The sequence below is a fragment of the Mustela lutreola genome, chromosome 15 (genome assembly GCF_030435805.1).
Source record: "Mustela lutreola isolate mMusLut2 chromosome 15, mMusLut2.pri, whole genome shotgun sequence".
NCBI classification, from domain to species: domain Eukaryota; kingdom Metazoa; phylum Chordata; class Mammalia; order Carnivora; family Mustelidae; genus Mustela; species Mustela lutreola.
The window spans coordinates 19662656-19685887 of record NC_081304.1 but is presented as its reverse complement, the minus strand read 5'-3'; the positions used below and the strand labels follow the sequence as shown (position 1 = coordinate 19685887).

Sequence of the window (23232 nt, the reverse complement as noted above, 5' to 3'; positions counted from 1 at the left end):
AGTGAGAGAGAAAAGAAAACAAAAAACTTCGTCTGAGCATGACTCTTGGCCGTGGTGCCTTTGCCAGCGCCTCTGCAGCAGCTCCCAGAGAGAGCCTGCCAGACAAGGACAGACGGACAGCCCAATGGAGCAGAAGAACAGCCAGAAGCCAGCCCCGCACCAGAGTGGGGACTTAGAAAGTTCTAGGGGTGAGGGTCGCTGCACCCACTCTTCAGCAATTGGCTTGGAGACCACTGGCCATCCATATGGAAAAGATAAAGTGGATCCCTATCTTACAGCAGGCCTCCAAATAAGTTCCAGATGAGCTAAAGACCTACAGGGTGTTTTGTTCAGGACAAATTATGCTCAGAGACTAAGTTTGTCTTTGCCAATAATTTATTTAACACAGGTCCACTGTAATAATTATAACTTATAGTAATAATATTTCACAAGCCAAGCATACAGGATATTGTCTCTTAATACACCAATAAAGAAATAACATATTCCAAACCAATGATGGATTAGTTACATTATTTTTCCAGACAAAGGGGAGATGAAAGCAATAAAGACCAATATTAGTTGGGGTGTACCTTTCTACGAGTTGGTTCTGGGTAGTGTCAGTCCTTCCAACTAAAAGCTGGATATCAGCTGCCTGCTTAGGTCCCTCACTGCTGGGGCACGTAGCTAGCGGGAGACGGTGCCAGTGCTGGCAGGCAAAGTGGCTGCTCTGAAGACTGTTACTGCAGGGTCTGCCACACAGCTTGTACCACCACTGCCTAGGAAGGATAGCCTCACTAAGGCAGAAGCAGATGTCCCTTCTCTTCCTGAGACCGCCGCGTGGTTTAACGCCACTGCTGACCAAGGTAGCCTGGCCACACAGGAGTAAGTATCTCACAATCTCCAGAGAACTATTTAGATCAGCAAAGAGTAGCCTTGTCCAGACCAAACACTTTTGAATGGCCGGTCATACCTCTTGGTTTTTAAAGTTTAAATGACCATGTGGTGGACATCACGGCTGCCCGTTACTATGGTGTCTAGAGTTCGATAAGAAAGTGCTAATAGGGGCGCCTGGGTGGCTCAGTGGGTTAATCTTCTGCCTTTGGCTCAGGTCATGATCTTGGGGTCCTGGGATCCAGCCCCACATTGGGCTCTCTGCACAGCAGGGAGTCTGCTTCCCCCTCTCTCTCTGCCTGCCTCTCTGCCTACTTGTGATCTCTCTCTCTGTTACAGGAAGAAAGAAAAAATCCTAAAAAAAAACAAGAACAACAAAAAAAAGAAAGTGCTAATATCCAGCTTCAAAACAATTTCACGAAAACAAGTTCAAACCACAAACAACTTTGTCCAAAACAAGTTTTCAAAAACATGGATTTGAAATCACAAGTCAGTACACAACACAGGGAAGAAACAAAACTACTATGGGGCATTTGGAAGAAAACATAAAAGGACAGATTTATGATACTAGGAAAGGGGATGATTTCTTTAATAAGGTATAAAACGCATCAAGCAGAAAGGAATAGTAGAATAACTGTCTACATTAAAATCTTCTCTATCCCAAAAGACACCAGATGCAAAATATAAAGACAAGCCCTAGGGGCACCTGGGTGGCTCAGTTGGTTAACTGTCTGCCTTTGGCTTGGGTCATGACCCTGGGGTCCTGGGATCAAGCCCCATATCAGACTGCTTGGTTGGTGGGGAGCTTGCTTCTCCCTCTCCCTCTGCCTGCTGCTCCCCCTGCTTGTCCTCTCTCTCTTGCTATCTTTCTCCATGTCAAATAAAATCTTAAAAAAAAAAAAAAAAGACAAGCCATATCTGTGACTCATACAACCAAGAAAAAAAAAGTAGAATATCTTATTATGTCTTTAAAAAAAAAAGAAAAATGGGTAAAGGACATGAACAGGCAATTCTGAAAGGTCTAACAACCATAACAAATCAAACCAACCTCCCTTGTGACCAGATTGTGTGGAAATTACAGTCATTAGATCCCACTGAGAGCCATGGGATGGACAAAAATTAAGATCTGATAACCCAAATGTGGATGCAGGTGTAAGAAAATGGAAACTACTTCACTGGTAAGAGTGTAAACTGGTACATCCATCTAGGAAAAAATATGTGAAAATGTGTAAAGCCTTCTAAAGAAGATGCATATGCCAGTGGTAGAGATAGTCTCCTTCATGTTCAGAAATGACTGATTCTGTATTCATTCTACATAACAGGGGATAAGTAGAATCAATGTAATCACCCCTGTGTGGGAAAGCTATTTCAGTCATCCAATGAAATACTATAAAGCAGTTAAAAACGATGAAAAAAATCTACATGTATCAACATTGCTGAATCACAAAAATCTAACATAGAGTGAAAAAAGCAGGTTACAAAAGGCTAGTATACTCTGATAGCATTTACATACATTTTTAAAACAAAAAAGTATACAATAAAAATATAAAATCATGCTTATATGTTTTAAACTTTAATATTTTATTTATTTATTTGTCAGAGACAGAGAGATCACATAAGCAGGGGAAGCAGCAGACTGAGGGAGAAGCAGCCTCCCTGCTGAGCAAGGAGTCTCATGCAGGGCTCAACCCCAGGACGCTGGGATCATGATCTGAGCTAAAGGCAGACGTTTAACGGACTGAGCCACCCAGGCCTTCCAATACTTATCTGTAACTTAAAATAAAACAGAAGGGCACCTGGGTGGCTCAGTCGGTTTAGCGTTCAGCTCTTGATTTCGGCTGAGGTCTTGATCTCAGGGCCATGGGATCCAGCCCCATTTTGGGCTCTGCACTCATTAGGGAGTCTGCTTGAGATTCTCTCTCTCCCCCGCTCTCTGCTCCTCCCGGTCCTGTTCTCTCTCTCTCTCAAATAAATAATCTTTAAGAGAATTAAAAATATAAAACCACAATGAGATATCACTTCACACTTGTTAAGATAGCTATTAAAAAGCAAAACAAAACAAAAAAATAGAAAATAACAAGTGTTGGAGAGGATGTGGAGAAATTAGAACCTTATGCACTGCCGGTGGGAATGCAAAATAGTGTTGCCACTAAAGAAAATGGTGCAGCAATTCCTCAAAAACTTAAACATACAATTACCATATCATCCAGCAATTCTGCTCTTGGGTGTCTTCTCAGAATAATGAACAACTGAAAGCAGGGACTCAAACTTATTTGCACAACCATGTTCATGGCAGAGTTATTCACAATAGCCAATAGGTGGAAGCAACACTGTGGCTTCTACATTCATCTACAGATAAATGGATAAACACAAAATGTGGTATATACATGCGATGGAATATTATACATCCTTTTTTTTTTTTTTTTTTTTTTATTTTTTTTTTTTTTTTAAAGATTTTATTTATTTATTTGACAGAGAGAGAGATTACAAGTAGGCAGAGAGAGAGAGGAGGAAGCAGGCTCCCTGCTGAGCAGAGAGCCCGATGCGGGACTCGATCCCAGGACCCTGAGATCATGACCTGAGCCGAAGGCAGCGGCTTAACCCACTGAGCCACCCAGGCGCCCGGAATATTATACATCCTTAAAAAGGAATGAAATTCTGACACTGCTACAACACGAAGTTACCCCGAGAACATTATGCTAAGTGAAATAAGCTAGATACGAAATGGCAAATATTATATAATACCACTTATAAAAGATGCCTGGTCAAAATCACAGAGACAGAAAGTAGGCTGTTGATGGCAATGAGGATGGAGAGTTACTATTTAATGGTACAGGATTTCAGTTTGGGAGGGTGACAAAGTTCTGGGGATGAATGACAGTGACGGTGGCAGAACAGTCGTTATGACACAGAACTGTACACTTGAAAATGAGTAAGATAAATTTTGTGTTAGGTATATTTAACTTAAAAATAGACATTGAAAAAAGACTGGCTTGAATCCAGCCCCTCTGTCCAAAAGAGCCACCAGCCGCCTCACCTACCCGCAACGCCCAGCTGACTGGGGCCTCCTGGACCGCCCCTCCCCGCCCCCACACCCGGGTCTCTGCCCCGGCAGCCCCAGCGAGTCTCACCGCGCAGGCGCGGAACTGGGGTGGGCAAGCAGAAGGGGGCGTGGCCTCACACTGCGCCTGTGCTGAATTCCAGCTGTAAGTGCTGTGGGGGAAATGATGTCCAGGTTGGGCTCCCCGGCCCGGCGGCAGCGGGGAGGCCTGCAGTGCACACGCGCAGACCGAGCAGTCGCGTCAAAAGGCAAAGCGAGCGAGCGCTCCGCACGTCCCGCGAGCCCGGCTGCCAGGCGTTCGTCTCCGCCGTGACTCCCGCGGGGCAGGGCTGGCGCGCCCACGTCTGAAGAGCGATGCCCCGGGAGATCATCACCTTGCAGCTAGGCCAGTGCGGCAACCAGAGTGAGCGAGCGAGCGCGCGCCGGGACCCTCCAGTTTCCGGTTTTGCCCCTTCGGGTCCTTCCCAGTGCTTGGCATCCTCCAGTCCCCCTTTCCCTGCCATGAACCCCCTGCCCTATTGCGCATGACAAACACGCCCAGCTGGAGAGCCGCACCTGGGCTGTGACAGCTCCCAGACCAGGTGTCTTGGGTGCAGCCTCTGAGTGTGACAGCCTCTAAGCCTGACTCTGGGCGCCTGAGGCCTTACGACTAGCGACCCAGGCATCTCTCCCCATCCCCCAGTTGGGTTCGAGTTCTGGAAACAGCTGTGCGCCGAGCATGGTATCAGCCCCGAGGGCATCGTGGAGGAGTTCGCCACCGAGGGCACTGACCGCAAGGACGTCTTTTTCTACCAGGTGCCCCCAGCGACTTGGTCAGGGGGTCTGAGGGAAGGGCAGGGGCCTGGTACCGGGAGACCCGCTGGGCAGAGGAACCAGGGCGGGAGGCTTGAGGAGGGAGGGCAGGCAGGAGCCAGAGCTGGGAGGATGGAGGGCTGGGCCTTAGCTGAGTGTGCCCCCTTGTTGGATGCCCCTTGGCAGGCAGACGATGAGCACTACATCCCCAGGGCAGTGCTGCTGGACTTGGAGCCCCGGGTGATCCACTCCATCCTCAACTCCCCCTATGCGAAGCTCTACAACCCAGAGAACATCTACCTGTCGGAGCATGGAGGAGGAGCTGGCAACAACTGGGCCAGTGGATTCTCGCAGGTATCCGGGTGACCATCCCCCAAACCCCTGATGTTCCCTCCCCAGGGCAAGGCAGGCTCAGGCATCCTGGGAATTTGACTAGACCAGACTGACAATAAATAAGAGACAATGGAATAACCTGACAAGAGGGACAGCCAGGGAGAGGTTTAGGCAGATTGCAAATCGTTTGCAAAGTAGCTTTTTTGGGGTTGAGGGTGGTGGCGGAGACTCTGCTTGAGAGTGTCGCAGGGTAGAGTTCTTGGTGCTGAAAAGAGATACTCCCCAGGACCCTCATCCTCACCCTCCCTCTCATTCTTTCTCTACAGGGTGAGAAAATCCATGAAGACATTTTTGACATCATAGACCGAGAAGCAGATGGAAGTGACAGCTTGGAGGTGAGGCTCCGCCCCTGCTGAATGGAAAATAAGGCTGAAAAGTGCTGGGAAAGGTCAGGATGTTCCTGAACACGTGGTGTGATGGGGGCAATTCTATTAAAAACTAATCTTTTGAGTATCCTATGTGAGGTATCGAGGTAAATAAGGTACAGTACTTGTCCTCAAGGAGATCCTCATCTGGAGGGCATCAGCTCCTTAAGCATGAGTCTTCCTTCCCAAGGAGTGTCAGCCTGGATAGACACAGAAGAAGCCTTGAGACATGAGTGTGTTGGGAGTGGGGAATGAGACAAGCCTGGAGCCTCTGCCCCACATCCCTGGAGACTGCTTCTTCATCCCTCCCCATGCAGGGCTTTGTGCTGTGTCACTCCATTGCTGGGGGGACAGGTTCTGGCCTGGGATCCTACCTTCTCGAACGACTGAATGACAGGTAAGCCTGTGTTGGGAGAGAGGGCATTAGCCCTGGTTCCATGGGTAGGGTCTTTCCTTTTTATTGTTTTTTTCTCTTGGACTGGAAGGTCTGGCACTGTCATTTTGAGTCATTGGTAGGAACGGAGCCTGGCCATCCAGGGAGCGTCTTGGAAGCAAGAACTCCCAGGAAGGGGTTTGCCCAGGGCGAAGAGGGACCTTAAGGGTTTGATTGGTTTGATGCTTTAGGTTTATTCTTTTTGGCTCCTGGGTTCTGACCACTCAGTTCTGTCCTTGCCCCCCTTTTGTACCAAGGGCTTGGTGACACTTGGAAAGGAATGGTCGTGTAAGCTCTAGAGAAGACTAAGATGGGCAGTGATGGGAGTCCTTCCAGTTCACTGTGTCACATTCCCCTTTCCCTCTTCACCCCCAGATACCCCAAGAAGCTGGTGCAAACGTATTCAGTGTTTCCCAACCAAGATGAGATGAGCGATGTGGTGGTCCAGCCCTACAACTCCCTGCTCACACTCAAGAGGTTGACCCAGAACGCAGATTGTGTGGTGAGCACTGGAAAAGAGAGTGGGGGGCTCTGGTCCACCTCCTCAAACCTGTGAGACATAGACACCCTGCCCTTCCCAAGTCCTTGCCTAGAGAACAGAGGACCAACAAAGCCATTCCCAGTGGCCCAAATTATTAAATGAATTGACTCCAAGTTGGTTATAGTTCCTTTAGGCAGCAGGACTCTTAAGAACATGTATACTGCCTGATATATGTCCCCATTTAGCCTGTTTAATGCCTACTCATGCTTAAATTCTCAGCCCAAGGGTCACTTTTGGAGTCAGACTTCCCCTGACCACCCATGCAAGGTCAAATCCTTTGTGCATATTTCAGGCTGTAACCATACTTTTCTGTGAGGAGGACAGACCATGCCTGTTTTATCCCCCATGGTATCTACAGAGCCAGGCACGTGCGTGGCACGTGGAGATAATCACATTTGTTTACTGGATGAGAGAAAAGTGTCTGGTGATGCCCCTGAGACAGTAGTTTCCTTTTTTATATTAACATACCTACACCCTGGTTTTGGAGTTTAGAGGGGGCTAAGCTAATAACTTTTTTTTTTTAAGATTTTATTTATTTGACAGAGAGAGATCACAAGTAGGCAGAGAGGCAGGCAGAGAGAGAAGGGAGAAGCAAGCTCCCCGCTGGGGAGGCTTGATCCCAGGGGCTCGATCCCAGGACCCTGAGATCATGACCTGAGCCGAAGGCAGCGGCTTAACCCACTGAGCCATCCAGGCACCCTGCTAAGCTAATAACTTATCTCTCTGCCCCCTTTCTCCTCAAAAAGGTGCCGTGACCCTCTTCTGTCCCCCCCAGGTGGTGTTGGACAACACAGCCCTGAACCGGATCGCCACAGACCGCCTGCACATCCAGAACCCGTCCTTCTCCCAGATCAACCAGCTGGTGAGCCCCCACTCCCGGACTCTCTGGGCCGGAACCCCTCCTGGCTGGGGTCCACCTTGGGAAGGGAACCCCCATCCCTCCATGGGGCCAAGGCCCACGGCACGCACTCCTGTCCCCAGGTGTCCACCATCATGTCAGCCAGCACCACCACCCTGCGCTACCCCGGCTACATGAACAACGACCTCATCGGCCTCATCGCCTCGCTCATTCCCACTCCTCGACTCCACTTCCTCATGACGGGCTACACCCCACTCACCACGGACCAGTCGGTAGGAGCAGTCGCGGCAGGCCCTGCCCTCGCCTTTCTGTCCCCCTGCTGCCCCAGGAGCTGTCCCTTGGGGCCCCCAGAGGCTCTGTGCTCCAGGACCGGCATAGACCGTCCAAGTCCACGCTGACCTGCTCTCCTCTGTCCTGTGCCTCTGGCTCCCTCCCCTCAGGGACCAGGCTCTGTGGGGTCTGCAGACGGTCCCGCACAGGGCCATGACCTTGCCAAGCTAAGGAGGACTCAGTCCCACAGCAGAGGCTCAGTGTACACCTGGATCTCGAGACCCTTCCCCAAGAAACCACACTAGCCCAAGTCGGACGGGGCTGAAGCATTGGACGGTGGCCTGAGTGCGGGCCCGGGCCCTGTGGCCCACTGTCCCCTCAGGTGGCCAGCGTGCGGAAGACCACGGTCCTGGATGTCATGAGGCGGCTGCTGCAGCCCAAGAACGTGATGGTGTCCACGGGCCGGGATCGCCAGACCAACCACTGCTACATTGCCATCCTCAACATCATCCAGGGGGAGGTGGACCCCACACAGGTAGGTGAGGCCCCTTCGTGCCACCCCCGGGCCCCGCAGGGGTAGAGGAGAGGCTACCACCACCACTGCTGCGTGCACCCCTCCCCTCAGGTCCACAAGAGTCTGCAGAGGATCCGGGAACGGAAGCTGGCCAACTTCATCCCCTGGGGCCCTGCCAGCATCCAGGTGGCCCTGTCAAGGAAGTCTCCCTACCTGCCTTCAGCCCACCGGGTCAGTGGGCTCATGATGGCCAACCACACCAGCATCTCCTCGGTGAGCCTAATCTCCTGGGCTTCACTGACCAGTCTGTTCCACTAGCCACTCTTATCATTGTGCCCCATTCCATTCCAGCCCCTTATCTTGCACGGGTTCCCATCCTGGAGATTTCTATCTCTTTCAGCTCTTTGAAAGTTCCTGCCAGCAGTATGACAAGCTGCGGAAACGGGAGGCCTTCCTGGAGCAGTTCCGCAAGGAGGACATCTTCAAGGAGAACTTCGACGAGCTGGACACGTCCAGGGAGGTGGTGCAGGAACTCATCGATGAGTACCACGCAGCCACGCGGCCAGACTACATCTCCTGGGGGACTCAGGAGCAGTGACTTCCTTGCCACCACTTCCCCTGGACAGTAAGCACAGTCCCCATAATGCCTGGTCCCTGTGGCATGGATTCCTCTCACCAAAAAACCTTTCTAGAATCATCTCCATCCCAGGCGCTGGTCCTCCTTCCTCCCTCCTCTGCCCTGACCCTTAATATGCTTGTTATCTCTAATAAAGTGATAAAGCTGTGTTGTGCATATAGTCAGAGTGTGAATATGGTGGTGGTGGGGGGGTGACCCATGTTCCCTCCCAGTTCCCAGGCATGTGTCCTTTACCTGCTGTAGCTTCTTACCACTAATCCGGGTGTCAATGTGGTCACTGTTTCCATTGGCATACCTTGCCTAGAACCAGGCCACTCTACCTGAGTCAGCCCTGAGGGTTACTGAGGTCTGCCCTGTCCTCGGTGCCTGAGCTTCTGCCCCCGGGGTGGATCACTGCCCCAGACTCTTCCACTCAGGGAGTAGGCTGTTTAGGCTAGTGAAGGAGGGCCTGCAGCATACTGAGCAGGTCAGGAAACCTGGGACTCTGGATTCCCAGCGCCCAAGGCTATCAGATCCCTAGGAACACAACCCAATTCAACCTAGCTTGATAAAGCAGGAACAGAACTCAGGAGTAGGGCTGAGCCCATCCTGATAAGGCATTTATCTGTGCCAGAGAAGCTCTTGGGTCTGATCCTGTCCCAAGCTTCTCTCCATTCCAGACCCAAAGTAGTAGGCACACCGACATGGACCCAACGAGGGCCCAGATGCTGGACACCAGGGTAGGAACTGGGTAGTGCCAGTCTTGATGACTCACTGCCTTCCGGCCTCAGGGACGCCAGGAGGCCACCCCTGTGCTGCTCAATGGAGAAGTGAGTGTGAGTAATTGCCAGCTTCCCAAACTGCCCTGTTGCCTGCCCCACCCAGCACCCTGTGGCAGCCTGCTGGCTAGGAGAAGGTTAAATCCAGAAGGTCAAGGAGGGTGGAGCTCTGTGGTGTCCAGACTCCCCTCCGTGCTGGTAAAAGCTCAGAGTGTGGGCGTCCCCAGGGGTGGAGCGCTGAGCTATGGGGCTCTAACTGGTCCCACCGACAACACTCCCACAGGAAGGGTTTGTGTAAATAGGATTTTTTTTTTCCGCTTCTCTTCTACAAATAAATTAAGAAACAAACTAGAAAATCATCGGCACCCATTACAGCCCTTGGGTGTGGGGTATGCCCTGTCCCTGCAGGGCCAAAAGGGTCCATGGTTCCCTCAAATCTCAGAGCAGTCCAGGTCCAGGCTGGAGGCAGAAGGGAGGTCGTGACCTCTTGGCAGGCTCAGTCCTGCAGCTGCCCCAAACAGCCAGACTGTCCCTGGGGCTCGTCCAGGCCCGGGTGCTGGCTGGGAGGGGAGGTGTCTGGCAGGTCTTGGCATGGAGGAGAAGGGCTGCTGCAAGGCCTCTCAGGGGAGGGATTGGGCAAGTAGGCATTCACCAGCTGCATGATCTCTTCCACCTAAGAGAGGGCAGAGGTCAAAGGGCGGTAGGGGTCACTGCGTTCTCCTTTGTCTCATCCTTTGCCCAGGCTCCTCACCAGGGCCTTCTGAGAGCTGCCCCCTCCTCGCAACCTTTCCCTCCTCACCACCACGCTCTCCCTCACTCATTAGGTGCCAGTACTTGTGTCTTTCTGCTTCTCTAAATGCGGTTGCCTTCTCAGAGCCTTTCCACCCGTGATATCCTCTACCTGGGATGCTGTTTCCCCAGATCTTCCTGTGGCTAGCCTAAATGTCACTTCCAGTATCCCTTCCTGCCGGTCCTACCTAATGCTATGACCCCTTCCAGTCACTTCGTGTCACACCACCCTTCCCTTGGTAGCATCTATTACTGTCTTAGATAGTTTCTGATTCCTTATTTAGTGTCTGACCTCCTGCCCTAATGTAAGCGCCTCGAGCTTATCTTTGATCACTGCTGGATCCCCAGTGACTAGACCTGTACCTGGCTCAGCATTAATAAAATGTTTCTTAACATCCTTTCCCTTCCTTCCTTCTTCCACACCCTCTTCCCACTCACCTGGGGACTCTGCAGGACGAGCTGGCTCTCTCCCACCCTCAGTGCCAGGGTGTGGGGGCCCATTAGCTGGCAGGCGGCCACGTGGCCATAGCTGACACTGTGGATGGGCTCTGTCTCACCCGGCCGGGAGAAGGACATGGCCTTGGCTCCCAAGCCCAGGCATAGCTTCTGTGGAGTGCCCCCACCAGGCTCCTAGGGACAGATGGGTAGAGTCAGGGTGGACGTAGGGGACCCCGCCGCATTATTTTTGGTGTGGGGAGACAGCTGTGAGCAGGAGTGTCCCAGTCCCCTCTGTGATTCACAAGGCATGTGTGGAAGGGCTGACGCCTCTGGGAGAGGGGAGAGTCCAAGGGCCAGTGACTCCTGGGGTTTGAGAGGGTCAGGTGTGGGGAGTGAGATGACCCACAGTGGGGCCTGTGGCTCTGGGGCAGAGGTGTAGGGCTTGGGCCGCCAGAGTCCCCTCTCCCTTCTCCCCCTCACCGTGCTCAGCTCCAGAACGTCATACCGAGCAGCGCCGAACCCTGGACACTGCGCCGCCAGGGCCAGGTAGGCAGCCATGGCCTCAGCTCGGCCCATGCCCCGTAGCCGCTTCCAGCCGCCCAGCACAGCAGCCGCCGTGCCCACGCCACCTCCTCCCTCGCGGGCCGCGCTTCCCGCCGGGCCGCCTGCCCCGCCGCCACGTCGGGTCCGCTCCGCCCGCCTCTTGGCTAGGCCCGGGCTCCAGATCGCCCCGGCCAGCAGGGCGGCGGAGGGTGGAGGCCGAGGGACGGGGCGGGGAGGGTCGTCCCGCGGCGGGGCGGAGGGCGGCAGCAGGCGGTCCAGGCGCGGCAGGGGCGCCCTCGGGGAGAAGTCTCGGTGCAGGCTCTGCAGACGCAGCGCCGCCAGGGCGCGCAGCGTGTCGTCGGGCGGGGGCGGCCGGCCGCGCAGTAGCAGAGCGTGAGCCTAGGAGGAGGCACTGGGTGTCAGCGCGGGAGTGGCGGCGAGCACACCTGGGGGGTGCAAAGTCTGACGTCTGGGTTCGAGAAAAGCCTCCCGCGAGGTTGCCATAACAGTTAAATGTGACGGCCCGGAAAGCGAGGGGTCCAGGCTGGGGGCGGGGGATGTCTTTTGGAGGGGCAGTGAACGCTGGAGATGCTCACCTGCTCAAAGAGGAAAGGCAGTTCGTGACCGTCTGGGGACAGCCCCTCAGGGTGCAGGGGCCCGTGAAGACGCAGACACAGTCTCCAACCAGAGTCCGGGGAGTCGTCCAGCCCGGCTTCCTCCACCGCCAAACTGCAAAAGAGAGGAGGACTCGATGCCAGGCAGAAGAGAGACCCCCTCCAAGGCGTCGGCCACCGCGGGCGGGGATGGGGGGCGGGGCCATGCTGAAGGCGGGCCAGATGTTTGGGACGCTTGGAAATCTGACAGCAAACCGCCAGCGGTCAGGGCCCCTCCGTGCACCGGCAAACGTGACCGTGCAGGGCCAGTGGCCCGCGCTCGATAAATGTTTGCACAGGGACTGACCGGAGCTGAGAGGCAGATGGGTTACCGGAGAGCGGGGCTGGGGCTGGACATTTACTTCTCAAACCTGGTGAGCACGTCGGCCACGAGAGTACCCCCGGCCAGGGCTCGCTCCTGGGCTCCTCGCTGCTCATACAGCGCGAAAGCGTTGCGGCTCCGGGCCAAGCCCAGCCGTCCCACCAGCTCTCGAGCAACCTGGAGGGGAGGAGGCAAGAGGGGAAAATCAGACCGCGCTGGGTCTTGCCAACTGACGAACTCTTTCAGATCTCCCGGTCCCGCCACACACACGCCTTACACAAATGATAGATCTTAGACGTGGGCACACCTAGGGCCCAGGCACCAGGACGGCCGGGCATGGGAAGCTGGGAGGACGGGTTGAGGTTTCAGAGGTCTTTTCTGGCCGTACCTCGCCTGCCGTGGTGTGGGAGTCTATGGCCACAGGACAGGCACCAGCCCCGGGGCAATGCACGGTGCATAAGAGCTCCTGCCGTTGGCTCAGCGCCGAAATCTCTGCCAGCGAAGGCACCAGCTCGCGGCCGCGCGTCCGGCCCAGCGCTTTCCTGATGAAGCGCGCGTACTCCGCCAGTTCCGTGTCCGGGAGCGCCTGCTCCGTCCTGGGTTAGAGAAAACCCGAGGTTTAGTGCTCAGAGGGCTTTCCTTCTCCCCATCCCTCTCGCCTTCTTACTGTACCATTTCTTTACTCTCACGGATTCCCACCCTTCCAACTCTAAGTTGCTTGGATCTAGCGACCGGCTCTCTACTCTTGGAGCACTGCGTGGAGCTCAATTACTTTCTAAGGCTCCGACAGCTCTCTCCTAACCGCGCCCTCCCGCTTGCCAAAGTCTCTCCATGATCTTCCGCGCTGAAATCCAAAATCCAGCCCCATTCCGCTCTGCAACTTAGAAGCGCTGGCTAGACTGCCTCAGCCCAGAGGAAAAGCAGCCCTTAGCAACTCCTCTGCCTCAAGGGGGGCACCTTTTGCAGTCCTTCTGCCGGAAAGTGGGATATGATCTGGTAATTCCCACAAAGACCCTGAGCATATTAGCAGCCGTCAAGTCTCTTCCTCTCTCTGGGTCTAAGTTCTCCGACCCTCGGTTTGGCAAGGCCTGCCATTCTCTCCCTGGCCTGCAGCTCCCTTACCTTGTCCTTACCCCAGCCCTCCCCTCTCACCTCTCCAGATGCCCCAGGAGGTGCCCGCGGACAGCTCCCCCCGGCCGGAAGGTGCAGCTCATACAGGTGAGGAGCTGCCAGTACCGAAGGGCCGCAGGGTCTTGGGTAGCTGGGGGCCCGGGGGGGCCTGCGGGGCCCGAGGTCTGCTTAGCCAGCTGCAGGAAGAGCTCGTCGCGGAGCGCGGGCAGGTCCCGGCAGGTTTGGAGCACACCCTGCATCAGGGGCCCGGGGCGCCGCGCCCCCTCCAGCGCCTGCAGCGCCAGGAACAGCCGCACCGCCTCCTCGCGCAAGGGTGCGTAGCCCGGACCTGCGGGAGGGTGGGGGCGGAGGGACGGTTTGGAGAGGGGACACAGAGCTGGGCCCTGAAAGGAAGGCATGAACCAGGAAAAGGTCAGAGGGAGTGTAAAGGGACAGGGGGTGGCAAGGAGGGGAGAGTACCAACGACAGGAAGAGTGAAGGGAAAGCAGTGGTCCCCACAGAGCCTCCCAGGCACCTCCCGGGGGGGGGGGGGGGGGGAGCCACTGGGGCTGTTCTCTAAGTTAGTGAGCTCCAGAGGTTGACTGAAGGACACAGGTTCAAACCCCAGATTCTGCAACTGGGCACTAAAAGCCCACCACCATGGGCCAGAAAGCAGGCTGGACTGGGAGTCAGGAAACAAGGGTTCTTCTCCCAGCTCCCCTCAATCTTCTACTTTTAGGACCTCACTCTCACTATTCCTTTTAGGGAAGAGATATAGCTGAACGAGGCCAGCCCACTCCCCACAGTGCTGGCTTTTCCAGCAGTTGAAAACATAGTATGCGGGGTCTAAAGAGCATAAAGAAAAATAGAGTGTAAAAACTCATGAAGGAATACCAGTAGTCAGAACGAGACCCATAGACAGGTGGTCAAAGGGGGCATTTTTTCCTGTGCTGGCTTCCCTCTCCTCCAACCTAGGTATCAATCCAGCCAGCGTCCATTCTCAGCCCTTTGAAAAGTGAGAGGCTGGGCCTCCTTTGGACTTCTAAGTCCCTGTCAAGTGAGGCATTCAGATTCCCCATCCAAAGGACTGGAGCCATGCCACCACTCACCTGGGGCACTGACACCGTAGGGCAGGGGCAGGAGTGGAGCATACAAGGCCCCACTGGTGTGCCTCAGGATTGGATTCCGTCGGTAAATAAGGGCCACGGCTTCCGGGTCCCCACAACTTTCCTAGAATCAGGGAAGGAGTCACAAGGATGGAAAAAGGGGCTCCCCACAAACTCAGGAGGCTTCTGGGTCCGCCACCCTCCTCTTTCTCCATGAAGTCCTCTCTGTCACACCTGAATGTCCCTCAGCAGCAGCTGGGTAGGGGTCTCCAGGGGCGCCTTGGAGGCGATCACTTCTCTCAGAGCCAGACCCCAACGTTCCGCCTCTGCCTGGCGCGGGGAGCAGAGCCGGACGCTGTGCTTCCGGCCAGACACGGTGACTGACCACAGACCTGGGGAAAGAGAGGCCATGGAGGGCAATCAGGGCCGGACGGGGCCGATAGCAGGGAAGTACAAGAGCTCCCCTACGAAGCCTCACCGGTCTCCTTGGGACGGCGCTCCGGGCCCGTCACCGAGCACAAGCTGGTGAGCACGAGGCTCCTGAGGCGCCGCGCCCCCTTCCCGCTGCTACTGAATTGGTCCAGGGAGTCCCGGGTGAGCACGAACCAGGCCCGGCGCGGGGGCAACCAGGGCCGAGCCCCTCCTCCGCGGGGCTCTCCGTACAGCCAACCTGGGGGGAGGGGTGGGAGAAAAAGGGGATGAGCAAGAGAAGACGTTATCCCCTGGAGGGTTGGGATTGGGACTTCCAGAGTGCTTGAGGTGGGTCCCCACCTTTCACGACGACGTCCGGGTCCTCCTCGGGCGGCCCCTTCTCCGGGATGAGGCTCCGCGTCTCCTCCCAGCTCTGCAGCCTGGGCCAGAGGGGAGGGAGGATTGGGCGAGGCTGTCGGTCCAGCACCCCGCCTCCAGGGGGCTCCTCTGTCGGTGCTCCCCAGACCGCTAGGGGAGCCTGCTCCGGGTATGGACACCCCTCCCCCAGGCTGTGGGAACCGCTGGGCCGTTCTGACCTCGCACCAGAAATAGCCCAGACCCCCCCTTTCTCCCCGCGCCCCCAGTCGGACCGCCCCCCCGGGACCCCGGCCAAACCACAGCGTCCGGCGTAAGGCCTCTCCCTTATTGCACAACTGCGGGAGGGCAGACTGTGAGGATTGGGGTCCCGGGAACAGGCTTGGGGGGGGGGGGGCTTCATACCCTAAGACGCAGGGGCCGTGCTCACCTGTCTGAGACCTGCGCACTCCTCACCGGCTGAGTCAGCGTCACGTCCAGGGGGCCCTGGGGAAACAGGGAAGCAGCCCTCAGGATCAGAGGCGTCATCGCGGGATGCCCGTGGCTTCTGCCCCCAGGAGAGCGCTGCTCAGGGAATTGAGGGATCAAGGAGCGGGGTCGTGATCATGAGGGAGAGAGCTGATGCCAAGAGGAAGCCCCTTCTGCCAGTCTCTACAGAACAGCCCCAGCTAAGAAGTCAAGGCTCCCGCGTTGTCTCTGTTTCCCTTTGAAGATTTAAATCAGGGCGGGATACGCTGGAAAGAGCACTGTGCAGGGAGTCCAGTGGGGAGACCTGGATTCTAGTAACAGTCTGACCACTAACTCGAATCACTGGCTTGGAACCTTCACAGATCCTCTCAGTCTTTGGGCCCTAGCTTCCCCATCTTTGAAAAGGAAGAGGTGGATGAAACTCCTTTTTGTTGGAAGTCACCCCCTCCTCCTCATTTCCCCTTCATTGGCTGGCACACAGGCAGGTGGTGGGCACAGAGCTGGATGAAGGGAAGTGGGACTTTTTCAGTATAGGGCTTTCTTCAAGAACTTCTTATGCCCTCCCACAGACACTCCTGAAACTTAATGGTAAGCAGAGACCCTCCCCCTTTGCTGGGGCTCTGGAAGAGCACGCAGAAAAATGGCACACGCTCTCCAGGAGAGGTACAGTTCAGGATTTTGCCCTTCTACCTCCTGCCCTGGAACTTCAACAGGAGAATGGGGCCTGAGAGAGGCCAAAATCCCGTCCAGGAGCCAGGTCAGGCAGGAACTGTGCCATCGTCCCATTGCGCCCAGACTGCTAAAGCCAGCGTCCCATTGCGCCCAGACTGCTAAAGCCAGGAGGGGGAGGTGGGGGAGGGGGGCAGGGACACCTGTCCCCAAGCTCGGGGGAGGGGAGTGGAGGTGGAGCATGAGGGAGGCAATGGCGTGGTTCACAGAGCCGTGTTTCACAGAACTGACCCAGCCCAGGCTGGAAGCTTGGGGACGCCTGGGTCCTGTGCCTTCCTGGGACGCAGACCCACCTTTCTGGAGGGGCCAAGAGGAGTTCTTAGCCACACCGCCGCGGGGGCAGGTGCTGACCACTCTCTTAGTCCAACTCTCCTAATCGCAGTCCCTTGCTTCCCTCCCTCCACCCCCCTCTATATTTATCCGCCCTCCGCCTCCGCCAGGTGCTGGCGCCGGCCCCAGCGGCGCAGCCCGCCCCACCCGGGCACCGAGCCACCGGGCCTGCTGGGGACCCCTGAGCGGGGGATGGGAGCCTGACCCAAGCCATTGCACAAGGGAGTCTGGTTGCCGGTGTGCAGGGGAATCCAGAGGGGACCTCAGGGTATGGAGGTCTTCCAGACCAGTCCAGCCTCAGTTTCCCCACGGGGAGAGTCCACAAAACCAAGGAGCCAAGTGTCCCTCACCATCCCCTCAGGGATTCCCCAGGAGCCTCACCAGGGAGGGCCGAGAGTTCTGTCTTGAGTGGCAGGGTAATGACGAGGGGTCCTCGAAGAGTTGTGGCCCCCAGCTCCCTCTCCGTGGGGTCCCTGCCACGGACCCCAATCTGAGGATGCCTTCTCCCCCTCTCCCAGGTCCCCGCGGCGGGAGCTCCGGCATCTGGCCCCAGCACTCAGCGCTCACGAACTGGGAGCGGAGCGGACCCAGGCGTCCGAGCCGCCCAGCCGGCCTCGCCACATTCCTCGGCGCTGGCGGAGGCGGAAGGAGACGGGATGGGACGCGGGCCCGGCGGGGAAGGGAGAGGCAGGGCCAGGTCGGGCCACGCGTGACGCCTCCCCTGCCTCAGGGCCCCTAGCAGGTGGACAGCGCCCAGCATGCGGCGCGAGGCCCACAGGCACATCCCGAGTAGGGCTGCTCCTTGAGCTCCTGGGGGCTCTTGGCCCCCCAGGCAAAAACCTCTCCCACGTCCCCGTCGGCCCAGAGCACGGCGTTTGGCTGGAGTCTGGAGCAGGATCAGACGTGACGGCCGCTTGTGGTGAGAGGGATTGAGACAAGGCTCCAAACCCCCAGGGACTTACCCTCCCGCCGCCCGCTGGACTCGGGGTCCGCAGCTCAAAGGTCTCCTCGTCCTCGTCCTCGTCCCCGTCCCCGCTAAGCTCGCCGTCCCCGTAGTCCCGGTGCAGAAGAGTAAAGCCTCGACGGCAGCAGAGGAGCCACCACAATCCCCCGGGGAGAGGCATCCGGGCGAGCAGCCGGGGGATGGGGGCGCGGGCAGCCGGGCCGAGCTGCAGGGGGTCGGAGAAACTGGCGGGGCTCCGACCCCAGCGGGGGAATTATGCGGCGGGAGGAGGGGAAGGGAGAGGGGACTAGGAGGAGGCAGTGTCTGGCGCTGGGCTGCAAGGGGTCGCTTGCTGAGCCTGCGGGGGGCTCGGTGTCTGGGCCCCCGAAGGGGGAGGGGGAAAGCGTCCAAGGCTGGGTGTGGGGGAGCAATGTCCGGAGCTGGGAAGTAGTGTCCGTTGTAGTGTCCAGCCCTGTGGGGGGCAGTGTCCGGTGCAATGTCCGAGGTGGGCAGTTGTCCAAGCTTCAGGGAGGGTCGTGTCCGGTAGGGTGTCCGGTGGCCGGGGCCCGGGCCGCGCGCGCTGCGCTCCCTGCAGCCCCGGGACTGGCGCGCTAGGGGCGCGAGCACAGCGCCGGGACCCCGCCTCCCCAGCCCCCTCCCCTCCGAGGGCCCCCCCTTTCCCTCTCTTTCTCTCCTCCCTTCTTTACAGGGCAGGGTGCAGTTTTCGTCACAGTCTCCCCTGCCCAATCCCTGTGCCTGGCGCCGGGCGCGGCCACCAATCAGGCCACTGAAACCGCGGCGGGTTGCATCATGTGCCCCTGGCTTGGTGACAGCGGGGAGGAGTTGAGGAATAAAGAGGGAGGGGGCGGTGCGATGTCAGCCACGCCCCCGTCCCCGAGGTCGGACGCGGAGTGCTGGTGATGTCACGGAAGCCCGCCTTCATGCCCTTGTTTTAACTCTTGGCTCACCAACCAGCAGATTAAAAACCCTGTCGAGAAGGAGCATTGGAGAACGAAGGGCATAGGGCATAGAGGAAGGCCCGTCTGCTGCTCTCTGAACCCCTGTCTCGTCTCAGGGTCCCTAAGAAAGAAACGATCTTTAGCTACCTGCGCCAGGCCCAGCCCTAGAGGCGGCCCTCCGCCCCTGGATGGAGTAGTCCAATTCTTTGGTCTGAGTCACCTCCTTTTTAAGGTGCAGAAGCTGAGGCAGAGTCGGGGAAGTGCAGACCCAGGTCGGAAATTAAACCCAATTTCGAGCGCACAGCTCACTGAACTTCAGTGGGGAGAGTGATTCAAGACTCAAGAGGATTCTACGGTCTTCGAAGAGAGTGGAGGCCTCTCGGGGAATATAGCCTGAGGTCCTGAGTCTGAAGGGGTTAAGCGAGGCGCTAAACGGACCGGGTGGGGCGGGGCCGCGGACGGGGCGGGGCCAGGGCGACAGCGGGCGCGCGCGTGCGTTGCTGACTCAGCGGCGATTCCCGCGGTCTCCGGTGGAGGGTTCCAGGTTGGCCCCCAGTGGCTGGCTTGTAGGACCTTCGGAGGATCGGCGCCATCTCCGGGCCTTCCCTGGATTCTGTCCCCTGGTGGCGGTGGCTTTCGGTCTCTGCCGCCGGAGGCTCTGGGAAGGAAAGCCAGCCAGCGCTGGGCAGAGCGGGACAGGGCGGGGACGTCGGGCCAGCGCCTCCCTTGAGACCTCCCCGCCCCGCCCCGCCCTTCTTGCTCCGGGTCCCCAGACTCCAGGCTGGAGTGGTCCGGGCAGCTTTGCTGACCGGATATTAAACTGCAAGAGTTGTCGCACGTGAACACCATCCTGCCTACCGTGCTTGTGTAAAACAAAGACCAGGAATCCGTGCGACCATCAGAGGCCGTCCCGGCCTTGCCCTCGCCCCAGATGACAGTGGGCAGCACTGAGATTTCCTCGAGACGGAGACATTCGAACCATATACTCTCCTCCCTGTCTGGATCCCAGGCCCTTGCCTGCAGGAAAGTTCTTTCCGATGTCTAACCTCTCTCTTTCCGGCAGGCTCAGCACATTTCCTCTGATCCTTTCCCCAGGGAAGATGGAGAACAGCAGTTACCCCCCACCCCACCACGCCCATGATAACGACTCTGGAAATTTTCAAATTGGCATTCTCTCCTTGGTTTTTCTCCAAGGTGAAAAACTCCGACTCAACTTTTTTAATTACCTTTTTTCCTTTTTTTTTTCCCCCGCCACAGAATTTTAGAAGAGATTGTAAAGTGATAATCTAATTCAAGACCCTACCCAAAACTGGAATCTCCTGGGCACTGTCACCACACCATGCACAGGCACGCACAGTCCCCAACAGCTTTGGCCTGAACATTCCGGAGGCCAGGAACTCCGTACTTGCTAAGGCAGCCATTACTGGATAGCACCGTAGTTGTTAGAAAGCTCTTCCTTGTGCTACTTTAAGAGGAACCCCAGCCCTCCCCCCTTGGCAGCTTTCCGACCTCACATCTTGTTCGAAGAGACCAGGTGAAGGTGGAGGGAGTGACAGTGCCTAGAGCTTCAGCAGGCTCAGCAGCTCTGCACACCCCCACCCAGACTCTCAGCGCCTTCCACTCGGAGCCAAGCGAGTTGAAAGGGGAGGGGGAACGCACCAGTTCTGCCCTGCTGCAAATCACTTCCAAGTCGGTGACTCAAAAATAGTAACAGTTGTTGGGTTGCATCTCATTTCCATGTTATCAATTTAATGTGGCAAAGTACAGAAGCAATTCCTTTAGGTCCCTACCTCCTTCTCAGTACCCCCCCCCCCCGCCCTTTCCCATTACCCTCCCTGGAATCCCGCGCTCCCCTCCTTGATTCGCAGCCCTAGTCGCCCCAGGAGGAGACACTGTGGGTCTCAGTGGGAGCCGAACAGGAAGAGAGGCGGGGCCGGCGGGGGCAGCGGCCGCGGGGGTGAGGCCCTGGGCTGCAGCTCCCACCCCGCAGCAGCCTCCGCAGGTCCTGGCGGAAGCGCAGGCCCAAAAAGGCGTAGAGCACGGGGTTGAGGCCGCAGCGGGCCAGGGCTAGCCCTCCGGTAACCAGCAGCGCCAGGTCCTTGCGCTTGCTGGCAGGGCAGCTCCGCTCGCGGGCAGCCAGCAGGTCAGCCGTATCGAGGAGCAGGGCGAGGCTGTAGGGCAGCTGCAGCACCACGAAGGCCGCCACCAGGGCCACAACGACGCGCAGCGCACGCCGGCGCTCCGGCCCCCTGGCGGCCAGCAGCGTGCGGCCCAGGAGAGCGTAGCAGGCGGCCATGACGCCCAGCGGCAGCGCGAAGCCCAGGACCACCTGCGCCACCGCGCTTGCCCCCTTCACCGTCTGCGTGAGACCCTCGGGGAAGACGAGCCGGCAGCGCCGCTGGCCTTCCCGCTGCCCGTCCTGGCTGAAAAGGAGAGCAGGCAACGCCAGGAGCAGCGACAGCAGCCACACGATGGCTGAGACCATGTGCGCGCGGCCCGGAGCAGAGGGCCTCGGTCCTGCGGGGAGAGCCCGCGTGATGGCCACGTAGCGGTCGGCGCTGATACAGGCCAGGAAGAGGAAGCCGGCGTGGAAGGAGGCTGAGTAGAGGCCGGAGATGGCACGGCAGGTGGCACTTCCCAGACTCCAGCCCTGCAGAGCCCCTGCTGCAGCGAAGGGCAGGGTTAGGGCCAGCAAAAGGTCGGCCAGGGCCAGCTGGAGCAGGTGGGCGGAGGTGGGCGATCGGACAGCCCGACGGGCGGCCAGGTGCGTGGCCAAGACCAGGCCATTGCCAGCCAGACCCAGTGCAGCTACCACCAGGGAGACACTGGGTTGGAAGGCCCTACTGAAGGCCTGGACATCCGCCTTGTAGCAGAGCTCTGGCAACGGTTCCGCGGAGTATGCCTCCTCATCCTCCCCAGAGTAGGGGCCCCAGGAGACCTGGGGAGGTCAGAATGAGAGGGACATTATGAGACATCTTCCCACACACCTCCCCCTCCCACACATACCTTCCAAGCTGGGGGCTGCTGTGTGACAACAGTACAGAGGGGAGAAGATACAAACTCTTTTCTGAACTCTTCTTAACACACCCTCCAACAGGCCTCCTGTCTCTGCATCCAGCTTTCTGGATGACCTTGACTTTCTGGAGCTCAGTTGCCTAATATACAATGTGGAGATTAGAAATCCTGACCAGCCCAAAGTTGGCAAAGTTGTTTGAAATAAGGAAGATAATGGATGTGAAGCATTTGTGCTCTCCTTAGGTCAGGGTTTCTATTATCAATAAATCTGGAGGTTCCGGTCTGTTTGCAGCGCCCTCTCCTGGAAGAACACCCACATGCAGGCTTTGCCTCAGAGCTGGTCCCTCCCTGGACTCCAGGCATGGTGTGGAGAGGGTCGCAAAGTCTTTTCTTTTCTCCACTCCCAACCCCGCCTCTAACCTCCAGTACAGGTGCACTGAACTACTCATGACAGGGGGGATCTCAAGGGTTGGGCCTCAGGTTTCCTGGTCCCTGTTGCAACATCAGACCCCTAGGTTCAGCTTACCATTCCCCTCAGCCCAGTCCCATCCCCCAACTTAAGCCTCACATCACCAGCCCCATCTATCTGGAAGGTCCCAGGTCCCGGTTGGCTCCAGATAACCTGGATAGGTCAAAGCACGGCGGAAACTTGTTACCAGGTGGAAAATCTCATCCCTTTGCCTTACCCTCCCTCTCTATGACCCTTCCCCCCAGCCCCCACTCCCACCTGCTCCGCGGGCTGCGTCCCCATCTCTGGCTACACAGGTTTCTGAGGTATAGCCACTGGGGAGAGAAGTTAAACTAGTGGGACAGGAAGGAAGGGGCGGGGAGAGGGACCAAGAGGGCGGTGGGGATTAGGGTCTGTGGGCTCTCTTTACCAGATTTTTCCATTTCACCCCCTAATTTTTTTTCTCTCTCTCTTTCTTTACCCTGCCAGTAGAAAAAGAATGGGTTTGGGAATATCATCATTTGCTAGCTACCTGTGTGATCTCGAGTAAGTTTACCTCTTTGAGCCTCAGGTTTTTCATTTGCAAAGTGGAGTAAGGTAAAAATGTCGAATTCACAGGGTTATGAGGGTGCCTAGGATAGGTGCCTGAAGCATAATTTGCCTTCAGAAAATGTTAGATTCTTCTACTTACTCTTCCCTCCATCTCCAGATAGCCAACCCCCGCTTTTCTTGGATTTTTCGGGACGCTCCCCTGGCATTATCTTCCTTCCCCCACCCCTGTGGCCACAGTCCCTGCCAGCCTCGGGTTATTCAGGGTATTTCCCGGCGGCTGAGGCTCTCTACCCCCGCCCTTTCGCAGCAGGGCTGAGGCGCGCGCTTGCGCGGGGTCCGGGAAAGCTGCGCGTGCCGGGAGAGAGAGGCTGGGGAAGGGGGAGGTGAGAGGAGAGAGGGTGGGAAGGAGAGAGAGAGCAGCGGAGAACCTGGAACGACAGAGAGAGAGAGAAGGGAGAAGGGTTGGGGGAGAGAGAGGATAGAGGGAGGGGTGGGTTAGGAAGAGAGACAGCGATCCGCTGCGAACCCCAGGAGGAGAACTGGGAGCC

At 57.1% G+C, this 23232-nt stretch overlaps 3 protein-coding genes across 7 annotated transcripts; 1 reads left to right on the top strand and 2 right to left on the bottom strand.

Moving 5' to 3' along the window:
- Window positions 1-4043: 4043 nt before the first annotated feature.
- Window positions 4044-8891, top strand: LOC131816629 (tubulin gamma-2 chain). The gene is made up of 11 exons (XM_059149553.1): window positions 4044-4334; window positions 4614-4726; window positions 4910-5077; window positions 5383-5451; window positions 5799-5878; window positions 6290-6416; window positions 7231-7317; window positions 7437-7586; window positions 7967-8119; window positions 8210-8371; window positions 8499-8891. The coding sequence occupies exons 1-11, from the start codon at window positions 4286-4288 to the stop codon at window positions 8694-8696; spliced, it is 1356 nt and encodes a 451-aa protein (XP_059005536.1). The 5' UTR covers window positions 4044-4285; the 3' UTR covers window positions 8697-8891.
- Window positions 8892-9782: 891 nt separating this feature from the next.
- PLEKHH3 (pleckstrin homology, MyTH4 and FERM domain containing H3) lies at window positions 9783-18355 on the bottom strand. 4 transcript variants are annotated; one of them, XM_059149547.1, is made up of 13 exons: window positions 17730-18355; window positions 15671-15726; window positions 15226-15305; window positions 14933-15124; window positions 14689-14846; window positions 14458-14578; window positions 13391-13697; window positions 12627-12834; window positions 12279-12415; window positions 11860-11992; window positions 11201-11662; window positions 10721-10912; window positions 9783-10166 (listed from the first exon to the last, which is right to left on the bottom strand). In XM_059149547.1, the coding sequence occupies exons 1-13, from the start codon at window positions 17889-17891 to the stop codon at window positions 9990-9992; spliced, it is 2385 nt and encodes a 794-aa protein (XP_059005530.1). In that variant the 5' UTR covers window positions 17892-18355; the 3' UTR covers window positions 9783-9989. The 4 variants fall into 4 exon arrangements, 2 of the variants coding, with proteins under 2 accessions (XP_059005530.1, XP_059005529.1); XM_059149546.1 differs by having other exon boundaries at window positions 12288-12415; window positions 17730-17987; XR_009348122.1 differs by having other exon boundaries at window positions 10028-10166; window positions 11226-11662.
- Window positions 18356-19902: 1547 nt separating this feature from the next.
- CCR10 (C-C motif chemokine receptor 10) lies at window positions 19903-23217 on the bottom strand. Of its 2 annotated transcripts, none has more exons than XM_059149555.1 (2): window positions 22824-23217; window positions 19903-21607 (listed from the first exon to the last, which is right to left on the bottom strand). In XM_059149555.1, exons 1-2 carry the CDS (start codon window positions 22833-22835, stop codon window positions 20540-20542), a joined length of 1080 nt encoding a protein of 359 aa, XP_059005538.1. In that variant the 5' UTR covers window positions 22836-23217; the 3' UTR covers window positions 19903-20539. The 2 variants fall into 2 exon arrangements, with proteins under 2 accessions (XP_059005538.1, XP_059005537.1); XM_059149554.1 differs by lacking the exon at window positions 22824-23217 and adding an exon at window positions 22412-22463 and having other exon boundaries at window positions 19905-21607.
- Between the last annotated feature and the right edge of the window lie 15 nt (window positions 23218-23232).